Source organism: Chlorocebus sabaeus, chromosome 25 (assembly GCF_047675955.1).
Source record: "Chlorocebus sabaeus isolate Y175 chromosome 25, mChlSab1.0.hap1, whole genome shotgun sequence".
Lineage (NCBI taxonomy): Eukaryota > Metazoa > Chordata > Mammalia > Primates > Cercopithecidae > Chlorocebus > Chlorocebus sabaeus.
In genome coordinates, this window is record NC_132928.1 from 18,052,776 (window position 1) to 18,067,524 (window position 14,749).

The 14,749-nt window shown below is 39.6% G+C and overlaps 1 protein-coding gene across 1 annotated transcript in view; it reads right to left on the reverse strand.

Moving 5' to 3' along the window:
* Window positions 1-327: 327 nt before the first annotated feature.
* The window catches only part of LOC103230137 (actin-related protein 2/3 complex subunit 3), a 59,677-nt gene continuing 45,255 nt past the window's right edge, over window positions 328-14,749 (reverse strand). Inside the window, 3 exon segments of the mRNA XM_073011529.1 lie at window positions 328-934; window positions 937-6,941; window positions 13,232-13,308. Of these exon segments, the coding sequence (XP_072867630.1) occupies window positions 714-934; window positions 937-1,249 (534 nt within the window). The 5' untranslated portion in view covers window positions 1,250-6,941; window positions 13,232-13,308 and the 3' untranslated portion in view covers window positions 328-713.

A 14,749-nucleotide genomic window follows, 5' to 3' on the forward strand; every position in this document is an offset into this window, starting at 1 on the left:
TTTTGCCATATTCTTTTAGCTAGAAGCAAGGCACAGATCTTCCTGCATTCACAAAACTCACTGGTAACACTTTGGGGTGTTTGTACCACTCCAGACATTAGATTTGCAATGTCAACTGTTTGTTTTGTTGTTGTTGTTGTTGCTGTTTTTGAGACAGGGTCTCAATCCATGGCCCAGGCTGGAGTGCAGTGATTCGATCATGACTCACTGCAGCCTCGATCTCCTAGGCTTAGCCTCCCAGGTACCTGGAACTACAGGCATATGCTACCACACCTGGCTATTTTTGTGTGTTTTTAGTACAGGTGAGGTTTCACCATGTTGCCTAGGCTGGTCTCAAAACTAAAGCAATCTGCACACCTTGGTCTCCCAAAGTGTTGACATTACAGGTGTGAGCCACCACACCGGGCCTAATTATTATTTCATAAACATGTATTATTTATACTTACAATGAGTTTCTGTTATTTTTTTGAATGTTAGAAATTTATTTATTACTTATTCTTGAGTGCCACCTTAATACTGCAGATCATTTCAAATCACCCTTGATAACCCACTTTCTTTTCTCCCACCCAAATTCTTGATCAAGAGTTATTCAAGTAATGACATGCTCTTCTCTCTTCTGTATAAAACTTTATGAAATAAAGGCAAAAGATTGTGTACATCTTGCTGGGAAATGCTGCTCAGGGATCTGGAGACGGTGGCTGCCTGGGCTCCCTTCACTGTCCAGGTCCTGAAAGACTCTTGTTTATGAACTGTCTCTTCACAAAGCAAGTCCGCCACTTGCTGGGTTTATCATTCTGAGGGTCAAAAACTTGCTCACAAAGTCTCTGTCCAGTCTCTTGCCTTAGCTGATGTAAACAGGCTGTCATTACTTCATCTTCCTGTTTGTTTGCAGGTTTGGCATAAATTGCATTAAACAGAAAACGAGGCTTTCCAGAATAGGAAAATTAGCGATTCCCAGTGTATACATTTCTTTCTCACCTTGGCTTCTGGAATTACACTTCTAGAGTTTCTTCAGACACTCAGAAATATAGAGAGGTATATATATCAAGATCCTATCAGCTTCATTCTTAATTTCATAGTTTTTGAAGAAGACATTGGCCTTGAAGTAACAGATGGCTTCATCCACAGTATCTGTATCTTTTATCTCTCTGGGGGCAGGTCCTTTGAATTGACTTCTGATAGGTAAGAGTGCCATGTTTCCAATGAATTTGGTGTCAGGATCCATGAGAGAAGAGTGGTAAGCCGGCATCTTGGCGGTACCTGGGTTTCCTCTAATTGTTATTTTAAATGAATTAGTAATGAATTATATTTCTTAATTTCAATTGTAATTTCTAATACAGAAATTAAATTTTTTTTGAGACAGAGTCTTACTCTGTCACCCAGACTGTAGCGCAGTGGTGCCATCATAGCTCATAATACAGTAAATGTTGATAGACACTATTCCCATAAACAGCAGCTCTTTGGGCTCCTTAATAAATTGTCGGGAGGGATTGCATTGGGAGTTATACCTGATGTAAATGACGAGTTGATGGGTGCTGACGAGTTGATGGGTGCAGCACAGCAACATGGCACAAGTATACATATGTAACAAACCTGCACGTTATGCACATGTACCCTAGAACTTAAAGCATAATAATAAAAAAATAAAATAAAATAATAAATAAATAAATAAATAGTCAGAGGGGAAATGGAATGAGAACTATTAATATAACACCACCAAATAGTTGAAATTTTCCAAACTTTTTTTGTGATCCATAGAAATGCATTTTACATTGTGACCTAGCATATACATACGTATGCATATGCATATTACATGGATATATAACTGAAGCAAAAATTTCATGAAATAATACTGTTTTTTTTTTTTTTGAGACAGAGTTTCACTCTTGTTGCACAGGCTGGAGTGCAATGACACAATTCCAGCTCACTGCAACCTCCGCCTCCCGGGTTCAAGCAATTCTCCTGCCTCAGCCTCCCAAATAGCTGGGATTACAGGCGTGCACCACCATGCCTGGCTAATTTTGTACTTTTAGTAGAGACAGGGTTTCACCATGTTGGTCAGGCTGTTTTCGAACTCCTGACCTCGAGTGATGCACTCGCCTCGGCCTCCCAAAGTGCTAGGATTACAGGTGTGAGCCACCATGCCTGGCCAGTGCACTTTACTTCTATTATTATTACATTGTAATATATAATAATTAATTATACAACTCACCATAATGTAGAATCAGTGGGAGCCCTGAGATTGCTTTCCTGCAACCAGGCAGTCCCATCTGGGGGTGATGGGAGTCAGTGACAGATCATCAGGCATTAGATTCTCGTAAGGAGCATGTAACCTAGATCCCTCACATGCACAGTTCACAACAGGATTCACACTTCTATGAGAATCTAATGCTACTGCTGATGTGACAAGAGGCGGAGCTCAGGTGGTAATGAGAGTGATGGGGAGTGGCTGTAAATGTAGATGAAGCTTTACTCACTTGCCCACTGGTCGCCTCCTGCTATGCAGCCAGGTCCCTAACAGGCCACAGACCAGTACCAATCTGTGCCCCAGGGCTTAGGGACCCCTGCACTAGATGATTAATATTTACATTGAATTTTGAGAAGCACTGGCTGGGCGCAGTGGTTCACACCTGTAATCCCAGCTCTTTGTGGGGCCAAGGCAGGCAGATCACTTGAGGCCAGGAGTTCGAGACCAGCTCAGCCAACATGGTGAAACCCTGTCTCTACTAAAAATACAAAAATTAGCTGGGTGTGGTGGCCTCCCAGCTACTTGGGAGGCTGAGGGAGGAGAATCCCTTCAAACCAGGAGGCGGGTTTGAGGCCAGGAGTTCAAGACCCGCCTGGCCAACATGGCAAAACCCCATCTCTACTAAAAATACAAAAAAATTAGCTGGGCATAGTGTTGCGTGCCTGTAGTCTCAGCTAACCAGGTGGCTGAGGCAGAAGAATCGCTTGAACCCAGGAGGCAATGTTGCAGTGAGCTGAGATCACACCACTGCACTCCTGAGCAACAAAGCAAGACTCTGTCTCAAAATAAATAGATAAAATAAAATAGAGATGATGATATCAACAAACTCTTATCAGTGACATATTTGAGAGGTATAGTAAAAGAGTGCTTCACTATACTTTTTGTAAAATTCCATACAAAGCATTTAAAAATCGAATTTATGGGATGTCTTTTTAAAATGGTCACTTCTATAATGTGTTTATATTTATAGCACAATTAATTTGTATGCAATAAAAATATAAAATCTACAAATTATGGAATATGCCAGTGTCTCAGTCCATTCCTGCTGCCATAACAAAATAACTTAAAGTGGGTAATTTATAAACAACAGAAATTTATTTCTCACAGTTCTGGAGGTTGGAAAGTACAAAATCAGCAGCAGCATGTTCAGTGTCACTCTCTGCTTCCAAAATGGTGCTTTCTTGGTGCATACTCACATGGTAGAAAGAGTGAAAAGGAACAAGCAGCTTCCTTGCACCTTATATAAGGTCATTAATCCCATTCATAAGAGCTCTGCCCTCATGACTTAATTACTTCCTAAAGACCCCACCTCTTAATTCTAGCATATTGGCAATTATGTTTCAACATATGAATTTTGGGGGGTACATTTAGACCACAGCAGCCAATTTCCTAGTTCATGACATATATGTGAACATCCTGGAATACAGAGGGGTTGGGAGTATACGTAACTCTCCATCTATGTATTTCCACAATCCCAATAACATTTTACACTCATACTGACACTCCAAATACTCTTTCTCCTCTTTCTGTGTTGGTTTCTACTTTTCTGGTAAGCAATTGCCAAAGCAGGAAAATAAGAAGCCCACGACAACAGAATTGTCCAGAGTTTCGTTTCTTTATACAAGAATATTGTGTCCTGGCTGGGCACAGTGGCTCACGCCTGTAATCCCAGCACTTTGGGAGGCAGAGGCGGGTGGATCACTTGAGGCCAGGAGTTCGAAAAAAGAAAACAGTCCATTTATAACCTAAAATGCCTTTATTTCTTCAGTAAATAAGAAAATGAAAAACAAACATAAAAACCCTGTATCCTCTGCTGGTGCATTTCAGAAATGTCACCATTTCAAACATAAGGAAATAACTTTCTTGATAAATACTAGAAGCCCAAGAAAATATGAGGGCAAAATTATCTATAGTCATACGCTAAATATCTCTGTAATCAAAGATAAAGATGCTTAATTTATGTACAATCCTATTATAATTTACCCTGAGTTAATATCCTTGGGGAAAAGAATCCTTTAAGAATTCCATTCAGTAAAACACTATATTAGGAAAATATGAACAACGTATTATTTTAAAAAATATGTTTAGAGACAGGGTCTTGCTCTGTCACCCTGGCTGGACTACAGTGGTATAATCATAGTTCACTGCAGCCTCAAACTCCTGGGCTCAAGCGATCCTCCTACCTCAGCTTCCCAAGTAGCCAGGACTACAGGTTGGCATCATCATGTCTGGCTAATTTTTCTTTTTTTTTTTTTTTTTTTTTTTTTTGTAGAGATGGGCGTCTCTCTGTTGCCCAAGCTTGTCTCAAACTCCTGAGGGCTCAAGCAATCCTTCTGCTTTGGTGTCCCAACGTGCTGAGATTACAGGCGTGAGCTACTGAGCCTGGCCTACGAACAACATACTAAACTCTAACATCGTCACAGAATGATACTCCAGATTATTTTAAAGTTGTCTGCCTCAACAATATAACAGTATCAAAATTTCCAATTAAAAAAAATCAACTAGGCATGGTGGATCACACTTGTAATCTTCCTTTTGGGAAGCCAATGTGGGGCCATTCCTTGAGCCCAGGAGTACGAGACCGGTCTGGGCAACACAGAAAGACCATGTCTCTACAAAAAAATTTAAAAATTAGCCAACCATGGTGGTGTGCACCTGTGGTTCCAGCTACTTGGGAGGCTGAAGTGGGAGGATCGTTTGAGTCCAAGAGGTCTAGGTTGCAGTGAGCCACGATCATACTCAACACTCCAGCCTGGGTGACAGAGCAAGACCCTGAATAAATGAATGAACGAATGAATATTTAAAAAATCAAACTAGCTCTCTCTTTCACCATTTACTTCTAACACTAGTTTGTTTTACAAGCAAATATCAAGTACACGGTTAGATGGGATACACATTCACTCATAAACCTAAGTGAGCAAAAATCCCAAGGATCTGTAAAACTGTCAAAGGCAACATAAAAGGCTGACCTGGCAAATCGCTTTCTGTTTTTGTTTGTTGTTTTTTGTAGACAGAGTCTTGCTCTGGCACCCAGGCTGGAGTGCAGTGGTGTGATCTTGGCTCGCTGCAGCCTCTGCCTCCCGAGCTCAAGCAATCTTCCCACCTCAGCCTCCCGAGTAGCTGGGACTACAGGCATGTGCCACCATGCCTGGCTAAATTTATGTGTGTGTGTGTGTGTTTGTGTGTGTGTGTGTGTGTAGAGACAGGGTTTCACCATTTTGGCTAGGCTGGTCTCAAACTCCGCTCAAGCAATCTGCCTGCCTTGGCCTCCTAAAGTGTGGGGATTACAAGCATCAGTCACTGCACTTGATCTGCTTTCTTATTTTATAAAACACTGTGATAATTTTTTTCTTACATAATTTTTTTTTCCACTTTCATTTTAGACTTAGGGGGTAGATGTGCAGGCTTGATTCCTGGGTATATTGCAGGATGTGATCATTTTTAGATCTGAAAACTTTTTATTGGAAACTCATAATCAGTATACCTAATGTAAAAGAATATTACATCATGCTCTAAAAACAAATATTTGTGATTATGAAAATCTGTAATATTTGTTGAAAGAGGAATATGTAATTGCAAATGTAAACATAAAACGTGGGAAGAAAAACTGAGTAAGAAGTACATGAGCTGGATGTGGTGGCTCACATCTGTAATCCCAGCACTTTGGGAGGCCGAGGCAGGTGGATCACCTGAGGTTAGGAGTTTGAGACCAGCCTGGGCAACATGGTGAAACTCTGTCTTTACTAAAAATACAAAAATTAGCTGGGTGTGGTGGTACATGCCTGTAATCCCAGCTACTTGGGAGGCTGAAGCATGAGAATCGCTTGAACCCAGGAGGCAGAGGTTGCAGTGAGCCGAGATGGCACCACTGCACTCCAGCCTGGGTGACAAGAGCGAAACTCCACCTCAAAAACAACAACAACAAAAAAGAAGTACATAGAGGCCAAGCAAGGTAGTTCACGCCTGTACTCCCAGCACTTTGGGAGGCCACAGGGAGCAGATAACCTGAGGTGAGGAGTTCGAGACCAGCCTGGTCAAAATAGTGAAACCCTGTCTCTACTAAAAATACAAAATTAGTTGGGCATGCTGGCATGGGCCTGTAGTCCCAGATACTCAGGAGGCTGAGACAGGAGAAGTGCTTGAACCTGGGAGCTGGAGGTTGCAGTGAGGCGACATTGCCCCTTTGCACTCTAGCCTGGGCAACAAGGAGCGAAACTATCTCAAAAACAAAACAAAACAAAAAGTACATGGAAAAGACTTTACCTTTTTCATGGCATCTGTAAGTTTTCTGCCTTGCATAGAACTTTGGTAACAGTGTTTCATATGTAATAATTAGGCATAATATTCAAGAAAGCAGACTTATTCTCCTCCTTCCCTATAACATATCTAAATATAAAATAAGTACCCTAGAATTGCCACAACTGGCTTAGACTTAAGGTTCTCAAGTTTTGCATGTGGGCCTTCAAAGACAAAATATAATTTCCAAACTCTTTATTATGTGGTTTACAGAGCATCTGAAGATTGGTTTCATGAGTCTGAACTTGGTATGAAAGACGTTCAAATTCAAATCCCCAAGCCAGCGCATCAGTGTTTTTGTAGGCTTCACAGTGCTGGGCTCTGCATCCTTCTTTGGCCGCCTTACACCAAAAGGCTGAGTTTGGAAATCAAAAGGGTCAGCCCGGTTTCAGCCCCTCTGCAGACAATAAGTAGAACAGATTAGAATAGATTCACTACTTATTTTATTATACATAATACTTTTACTTTTCCCAATACTTACAGTAGAAAAAAGAAATTTTGCACATCATTGTTTTTTAGATGAGAACATGTTAAGCCTTGAAAAGTAAGTTAAATTAACACTGGAGCTTTACTTCAAACTCTAAACATATAGTCTTTTTTTTTTTTTTTTTTTTTTTTTTTTGAGACAGAGTCTCGCTTTGTCACCCAGGCTAGAGTACAGTGGCCGGATCTCAGCTCACTGCAAGCTCCGCCTCCCAGGTTCACGCCATTCTCCTGCCTCAGCCTCCCACGTAGCTGGGACTACAGGCGCCTGCCACCTCGCCCGGCTAGTTTTTTGTATTTTTAGTAGAGACGGCGTTTCACCTCGTTAGCCAGGATGGTCTCGATCTCCTGACCTTGTGATCCGCCCGTCTCGGCCTCCCAAAGTGCTGGGATTACAGGCTTGAGCCACCGCGCCCGGCCCAACATATAGTCTTTAAAATGCTAATAATACTATTAATCATCAAGTTTTACCATTAAATAAATGTTTTAGATACAGTGGCTTTATTTCAGACTCCATTTCCTGTGGCCTAAAAAATGGGAGAAAAATAAACTTCAACTATAAAAATCTAAATTTCAAATAAGAGGTTATTCTATGTGGAAAAAACACAAACAAGCATTTATAAAGACTGAATAGATATGAATGGAAATGAAAATAACTGACAGTAAATTTCTTGGATTTGCAAATTTTGAATACTTATTTTGAAGGCTGGAATGTTTAGCAACTTTTAACCTTAAATTATTTCAAATCAACCAAGTACTTAGTTTTGAGGAATTTTTGTGAGGGTGAGGCTCATTAGTGAGTTTTTAATCCACAAAAATCCAATTCCAATTACCAAGTAATATTTAGAGTTATCGTAAAGATTATACAGCTGGCCACATATGTTAGGGAGGTACAACAGTTTATAATGGGACACAATACTTTGCACATATTAAAGGTTAATTCCTATTGTATCTTTATCCTTTTTTCCCTTAAAAAATTTTTCCTTTTATTTATTCTTACTTTATTATAGTTTTCCTTTTTCCCAGAGATCACCACAACATTACAGTCTGGTATTTAGTATATAAGCATATTTGTTCTTCAGCATAGTTAACATTTTCCACTAGCATCTGATGCCATCCTACTGTTAATTCTGTTAACTCTGCTGCCTAGATTGCTAGACCCCCACCACAGCTTGGCAGAGAGTGAAGGGAGGTTTTGTTTTTGTACCGCTTTATTCTGGTCTAGTGCAACAGGAAAGAAGAGCTCTCTGCCATTGCAGGTCCCCAGACTAATGTTAGGAAGGGAAAAAGCTTTAACTCTGAGTAAAATTCAGAGTATTCATTATTGCAACTATTAAGGAGAATATTCAAAACTTGGAAATAAGGTTAAGCGATGGCTGCATGACCTTTTAATGTCATGCTAGAGCACTGTTTAAAAAGGCTGCCTAACAGTCATCTAATTCTCCAGGGAAAGTAACTTTGTTGGACACTGTATTCACTATGGCTTGGAGCTAACATATCTACATAAACAAACAATTTTATAGCTAGAGGCTAACTTAAATAAAATGGATGAAGTGTGACAATTCTCTTTTCTGACTAGTAGAAAGAGCAACTTTAAAGATTATACTTTCATTGCCCTATAGAACCTAACCAGTTTTGTATCTAATTTAGCAATCTTATCTCAGCATTCCTTTTTCCCCCATTCATTATAAAAAACAATAACCAAGTTTTTAATATTACCATTTCAACTAACTTTTTCATCCTGCTGGTTCCCTTAACTGAGTTAAATGAAACTTGGGCACATGCCCCCAATCTATTTTATTCTAATTTGAACCTATTTAACTCTCATCTTAGAATTATGTTTCTATGCAGTGGCTCAAGCCTGTAATCCCTGCACTTTGGGAGGCAGAGGGCAAGTAGATCAGGAGTTCAGGAGTTCAAGACCAGCCTGGACAAGATGGTGAAACCCCATCTCTACTAAAAATACAAAAACTAGCTGGGCATGGTGGCAGGCACCTGTAATCCCAGCTACTTGGGAGGCTGAGGCAGGAGAATCGCTTGAACTTGGGCGACAGAGGTCGCAGTGAGCCGAGATCGTGCCACTGCATTCCAGACTGGGTGACAGAACAAGACTCCATTTGGAAAAAAAGAATCATATTTCTAAGATTACAAGAATTTTATCTTATATCACTGGGATCAGAAATTGTGCTAAATGGCTATTACTAGCTGTAAGGGAGGCTGGGAATTTGAAGATTCACTTTTTAGTCTTTGTAAGCTAAGAAGGAAAAAAGAGCTTTCAAGAGACCAAACCTATAATAACTGTCACTAAAAATGCATGTGTGGTAGTAATGGCAGGGGAATTGTGGGAGAGAATAATCAAGAATGATCCCCAGATCAGGTTTAGGTTGTAAATCTACTAATATGAAGAACTCTGGAGAAGAAACAGGTCAATACTAAGCACTGAGAAATTAAAAGCTTTATTATTATTATTATCATTATTATTTTGAGATGACATCCAATGATTCAGCCCTGACATTATGTACAATTGTTATGTGCTGGATTTTTTTTTTTTTTTTTTTTTCTGAGATGGAGTCACTCTGTTGCCCAGGCTGGAGTGCAGTGGTACCATCTAGACTCACTGCAACCTCCACCTCCCAGGTTCAAGCGATTCTTGTGCCTCAGCCTCCCAAGTAGCTGGGATTACAAGCATGCACCACCATACTTGGTAATTTTTGTATTTTTAGTAGAGACAGGGTTTCACCGTGTTGGCCAGGCTGGTCTTGAACTCCTGACCTCAAGTGATTCACCTGCCTCGGCCTCCCAAAGTGCTGGGATTACAGGCATGTGCCACTGTGCCCAGCCTGTGCTGGAGATTTTAAAGGAAGAAAAGTAATTTATAATTATCCAAATCCTTGTAATAGTTGGTCAGTTGGGTGGCAAATCCCAGCCTATCAATTATATAGTAGAGTGCCCCATCCAGTGAAACAGTTTATGACAGAATGCTTGCATTAGACATTGCTTGTATTAGACACTGGATTTGTGGCCTCCAAGAAAATTTTCCAAGCAAATGACTCTATTTACCTCCAATTTACTACAAAACAAACACCTGCAATGTAGGAATTACTTAGAAATTTTAGTTCAAGTGTGTACTAAACACAAATGAAACGTTTTTATAGAGTATAGAAGAACTGTAAAAACACAATGCAATGTTTATTTTCAGATACGGTTGTCCCTCAGTCTACACAGAAGTTTGGTTCTAGGACCTCTGCATATACCAAAATTCAGGCATACTCAAGTCTCACGGTTAGCCTTGTGGAACCAGCCAACAAAAAGTTCGCCCTCAGTATACGCAGGTTTCGCATCCCACAAATACCGTATTAGCAATCCACGTTTGGTTGAAATAAATTTACATATAAGTGGACTCTTGAAGTTCAAACCGTGTTATTGATGGGTTAACTATACTTAACTTTATAAATACCATCAGCAACAACCATATTACCCTTTTCCTAGGAAAAATATCTGATGGTATTTATAAAGTTAAGTATATTTAAACCCTTTATCTGTCAAACATTAATTTTAGAATTCGATAAGGTTTAATTATTAACCAGATTATTCCTCTTCTACAATTTGACTAGTTGATTATGTGGCAAATAAGGACACCAATTACAACAAGGTGGGATGATACTATAACACTATTGGGTACCTATGATCGAGTCCTCTACTGAGTATGAAAACTTGTAGCCTGCCAAGTCGTCCTGAAGTCTACCAATCTTTATTATACTTATTTTAAAGGAATCATCCATTTTGTAAAACTTTTAATTTCCAAAATTTGTACTGCTTTAAATTTGGGAATTTTGTGCACAGTATTAAAAAACCATTTAGGATGATCCCTTAATAAGATTTATCCCATTAAAACAATGAATTTCTATAAAACTATGTCTTCCAGACTCTATATCCAGTTATTAGGTCATACAGATTTTACCTTTGCAATATCTCTTCTATCTATTCTTTTCAACCCCCTAATCACTGTCTTTAGTCTGATCTATAAATTGGCTGTATTCATATTTATCTTCCTCACTAGGCTACAATAGCTTCCTGTAGGTTTTTTCCTTCCAAATCATTCTGATATTGAATTATATTCCTAGAACAAAGGTTAGAAAACGTCATTTCTGTTTTAAGATGTTCAAATGTTCCCAATGCCTACAGAGTAAAATCCAAACTAGTCCCAAACTACTTCTTTGGTTTCATTTCTTACTACATGCCACTTCTCACTTTATGCTCCAGTTTCAACTGCAAATATCCTAATCCAAAATGAACTTTTGTTCCTATTTGCCTTTGCTAATGCTTTTCCTTCAGCCTGGAATCTCTTTACGCTTTTTTCTGCCTAGTAAAATATACTCATCCTTTAAGATTTGATTCAAATACCATCATCTCCTTTGGGGAGGACTACATGTCTACCAATCTGAAACAGATTAATAATTGCTCTGGGCACCCATGGAATTGTACCCTTACAGAAGCATTTATTTTCCATTAGTTTCTGCCTTCTTGGAGCCCATAGAAAAAAAAAGAGTGAATAAATATAAAATAAGAAACATAGTCACAAATACAGGCATAAAGTGTTCAAGTTCAGATACCATATTAAGCAAGTTAAAGTAATTTTTTTTTTTCTTTTTTGAGACGGAGTTTCGCTGTTGGTGCCCAGGCTGGAGTGCAATGGCGCGATCTCGGCTCACTGCAACCTCCACCTCTGGGTTCAAGCCATTCTCCTGCCTCAGCCTCCCGAGTAGCCGGGATTACAGGTGTCTGCCACTACGCTGGGATTACAGGTGTGAGCCAGCGCACCCAGTCAAGTTAAAGCAATTTCTAAATGTATTTGTAAAGCATCTGATTTGTTAGAGCAGATAGTATCCTAACGATTTTGTACAAGATGAAAACCAACTTTGTCATTTTGATCATATTTGAGAGTCACAGGACATTTTTACTTAAATTTTTTTTTTCTCCCCCGCAGGTTGCAGTGGCTCACGCCTGTAATCCCAGCATTTTGGGAGGCCAAGGCAGGTAGATCACCTGAGGTCAGCAGTTTGAGACCTCATCTCTACTAAAAATGCAAAAATTAGCCAGGAGTGGTGGCATGCACCTGTAGTCCCAGCTACTCGGGAGCCTGAGACAGGAGAACCACTTGAACCTGGGTGGCAGAGGTTGCAGTGAGCAGAGATCATGCCACTGCACTCTAACCTACACAACAGAGCAAGACTCCATCTCAAAAAAATTTTTTTGTTGCTGTTGAGATAGGGTCTCACTCCGAATGCAGTGAGGTGATCACAGTTGTAACTTCGAACTCCTGGGCCCAAACTATCCTCTCACTCCAGTCTCCTGAGTAGCTAGAACCACAGATGCGTACCATCACAACTGGCTAATAAAAAAAATTTTTATAGAGACGGGGTCTCACTATACTGTCCAGGCTGATCTGAACTCCTTGCCTCAAGCAATGCTCCTGGCTTGGCCTCTCAAAGTGGTAGGATTATAGGCCACCATGCCTGGCCCATTTTTAATTTTCAATAAAATTTTTTTTCTAATGACACTGTAATTCTGTATTTTAATTATATCATGTGAGTCCAAGAACAATATATGAAACTATGCTACGTTAATACATATTTTCAAAAATAAACTTTGAAGGAGATACCTGTTCACTGAATGTCATCTCAGAGTACAGAGATAAAATCCAACTGGCAATTTTTGAAGCTTTGAAGTATGTGGGATTGCTACTATTCTTGATAAATTTAAAAGATGAATGCAGTTTATATAACCAACAAGAAAAATTACACGCACAATTTTTTCCTTAACATGTCGTACACTGTGATTTGTAGTAAACCAGGCTGGGTGTGATGGCTCATGCCTCTAATCCCAGAACTTTGGGAGGCTGAGGCAGAAGGATTTCTTCAGCCCAGTTCGAGACCAGCCTGAGCAACATGGCAAACCCCCGTGTCTACAAAAAATAGCCAGATGTGATGGTGCATGCCTGTAGCCCCAGCTACTGGGGAGGCGGAGGTGGGAGAACTGCCTGAGCCCAGGGAGGTTGAGGCTGCAGTGAGCTGTGATTGTGTCACCGCACTTTAGCCTGGGCGACAGAGTGAGACTCTTTCAAAAAAAGAAAAAAAAAAAAAAAAGTAAACCAACTATCAAAGTACTGTAAAATAAATTTCTTAAACATGAAACACATGATACCTTGGAAAGGTGACATATGTGGCTGTTTCCTCCTTTTTTTCCTTCTCTTTCTTTTTCTTGGTGTTTCATATTTTGTCCTTAAAACAAAAGGAAACATATTAATGATTGCTTCAATAAAAAAAGACACACAGACCTTACTTATTTTTTAGTAGTGATTACATTCATGGCCCAAAATTTAAAAAGCAAAACATCTCCTTTCTACCTGTCAACCAGCCATCTAAATTTTCCCTTAGTCACTTACGGTTGTTATAACAAAATGCCACAGTTGGGTGGCTTAAACAACAGACATTTCTCACAGTTCTAGAGATTTAGAACCCCAAGATTAAGTTGTCATCAGATTCAATGTCTGGTTAGGGCCCACTTCCTGGTCTCCAGACTACCTCTTATCATGGTATCCCCACAGAGTTGAGAGAGGAAGCTCTAGTATCTCTTCTTTTTCCTTTTTTTTTTTTTTCTTGAAATGGAGTCTCGCTCTGTCACCCAAGCTGGAGTGCAGTGGTGCAATCTCGGCTCACTGCAACTTCCGTCCCCTGGGTTCAATCAATTTTCCTGCCTCAGCCTCCTGAGTAACTGGGGTTACAGGCATGCACTACCACACCCTGTTAATTTTTGTATTTTCAGTAGAGACAGGGTTTTACCATGTTGGCCAGGCTGGTCTCGAACTCCTGACCTCAAGTGATCTGCCTGCCTCAGCCTGCCAAAGTGCTGGAATTATAAGGGTGAGTCACCGCACATGGCCTCTTCCTCTTGTTATGAGAGCACTAATCCCATCATGGGATATCTAGTCTCATGATCTCATCTAAACCTAATTACCTCCCAAAGGCCCCACCATGTAATACATTGTTGGGGGATTAAGATTTTAGCATATGAATTTTGGAGGAACACATTTAGTCCATAATATTTCCCAAAGATAACAACAAATCTAGTTTTTTTTTTTTGCATATCTTTCCAAAGATACTTGTATGCATTTATAGGTTACTAAGTATATATGTTCTTCCCTTCAACACCACTACTTCCATAAATGGCAACGTATTTTACACACCATCCTGTGTGGCTATAACTTGAAGGCCATTCCTAATCAGTAAGCAAAGGATTACTTAGTATTTTTTTATGATTGCAATATATTCCATTGTATAGAGATTCCAGAATTTAATCAGCCTACTACAGATGGACAATTATGTTGTTTCCAATCTTTTACATACAATATTGCTACAAATAACATGTAAACATGTGGTTTTAAAGGTGTGTGAATAAATTACTAGAAGTGTAATTGAGGACTCTGGATTATATGTATTTCTAATTTCAATAGATATCATCATATTGCCCTCCACTGACGCTGAATCAATGTTCTTCCCCATCAGCAGAAAGTACCTACACTTCCCTGAACCTTGTTCCCCATGTTATTACATGATGTGATAACAAACTTTTGAATCTTTTAACTAATTAGATAGGTGAAAAATGACATTTTTAATTAAAATCTTCATTTTTGTTACCATGAGTAAGTTTGAGTATCTTTAA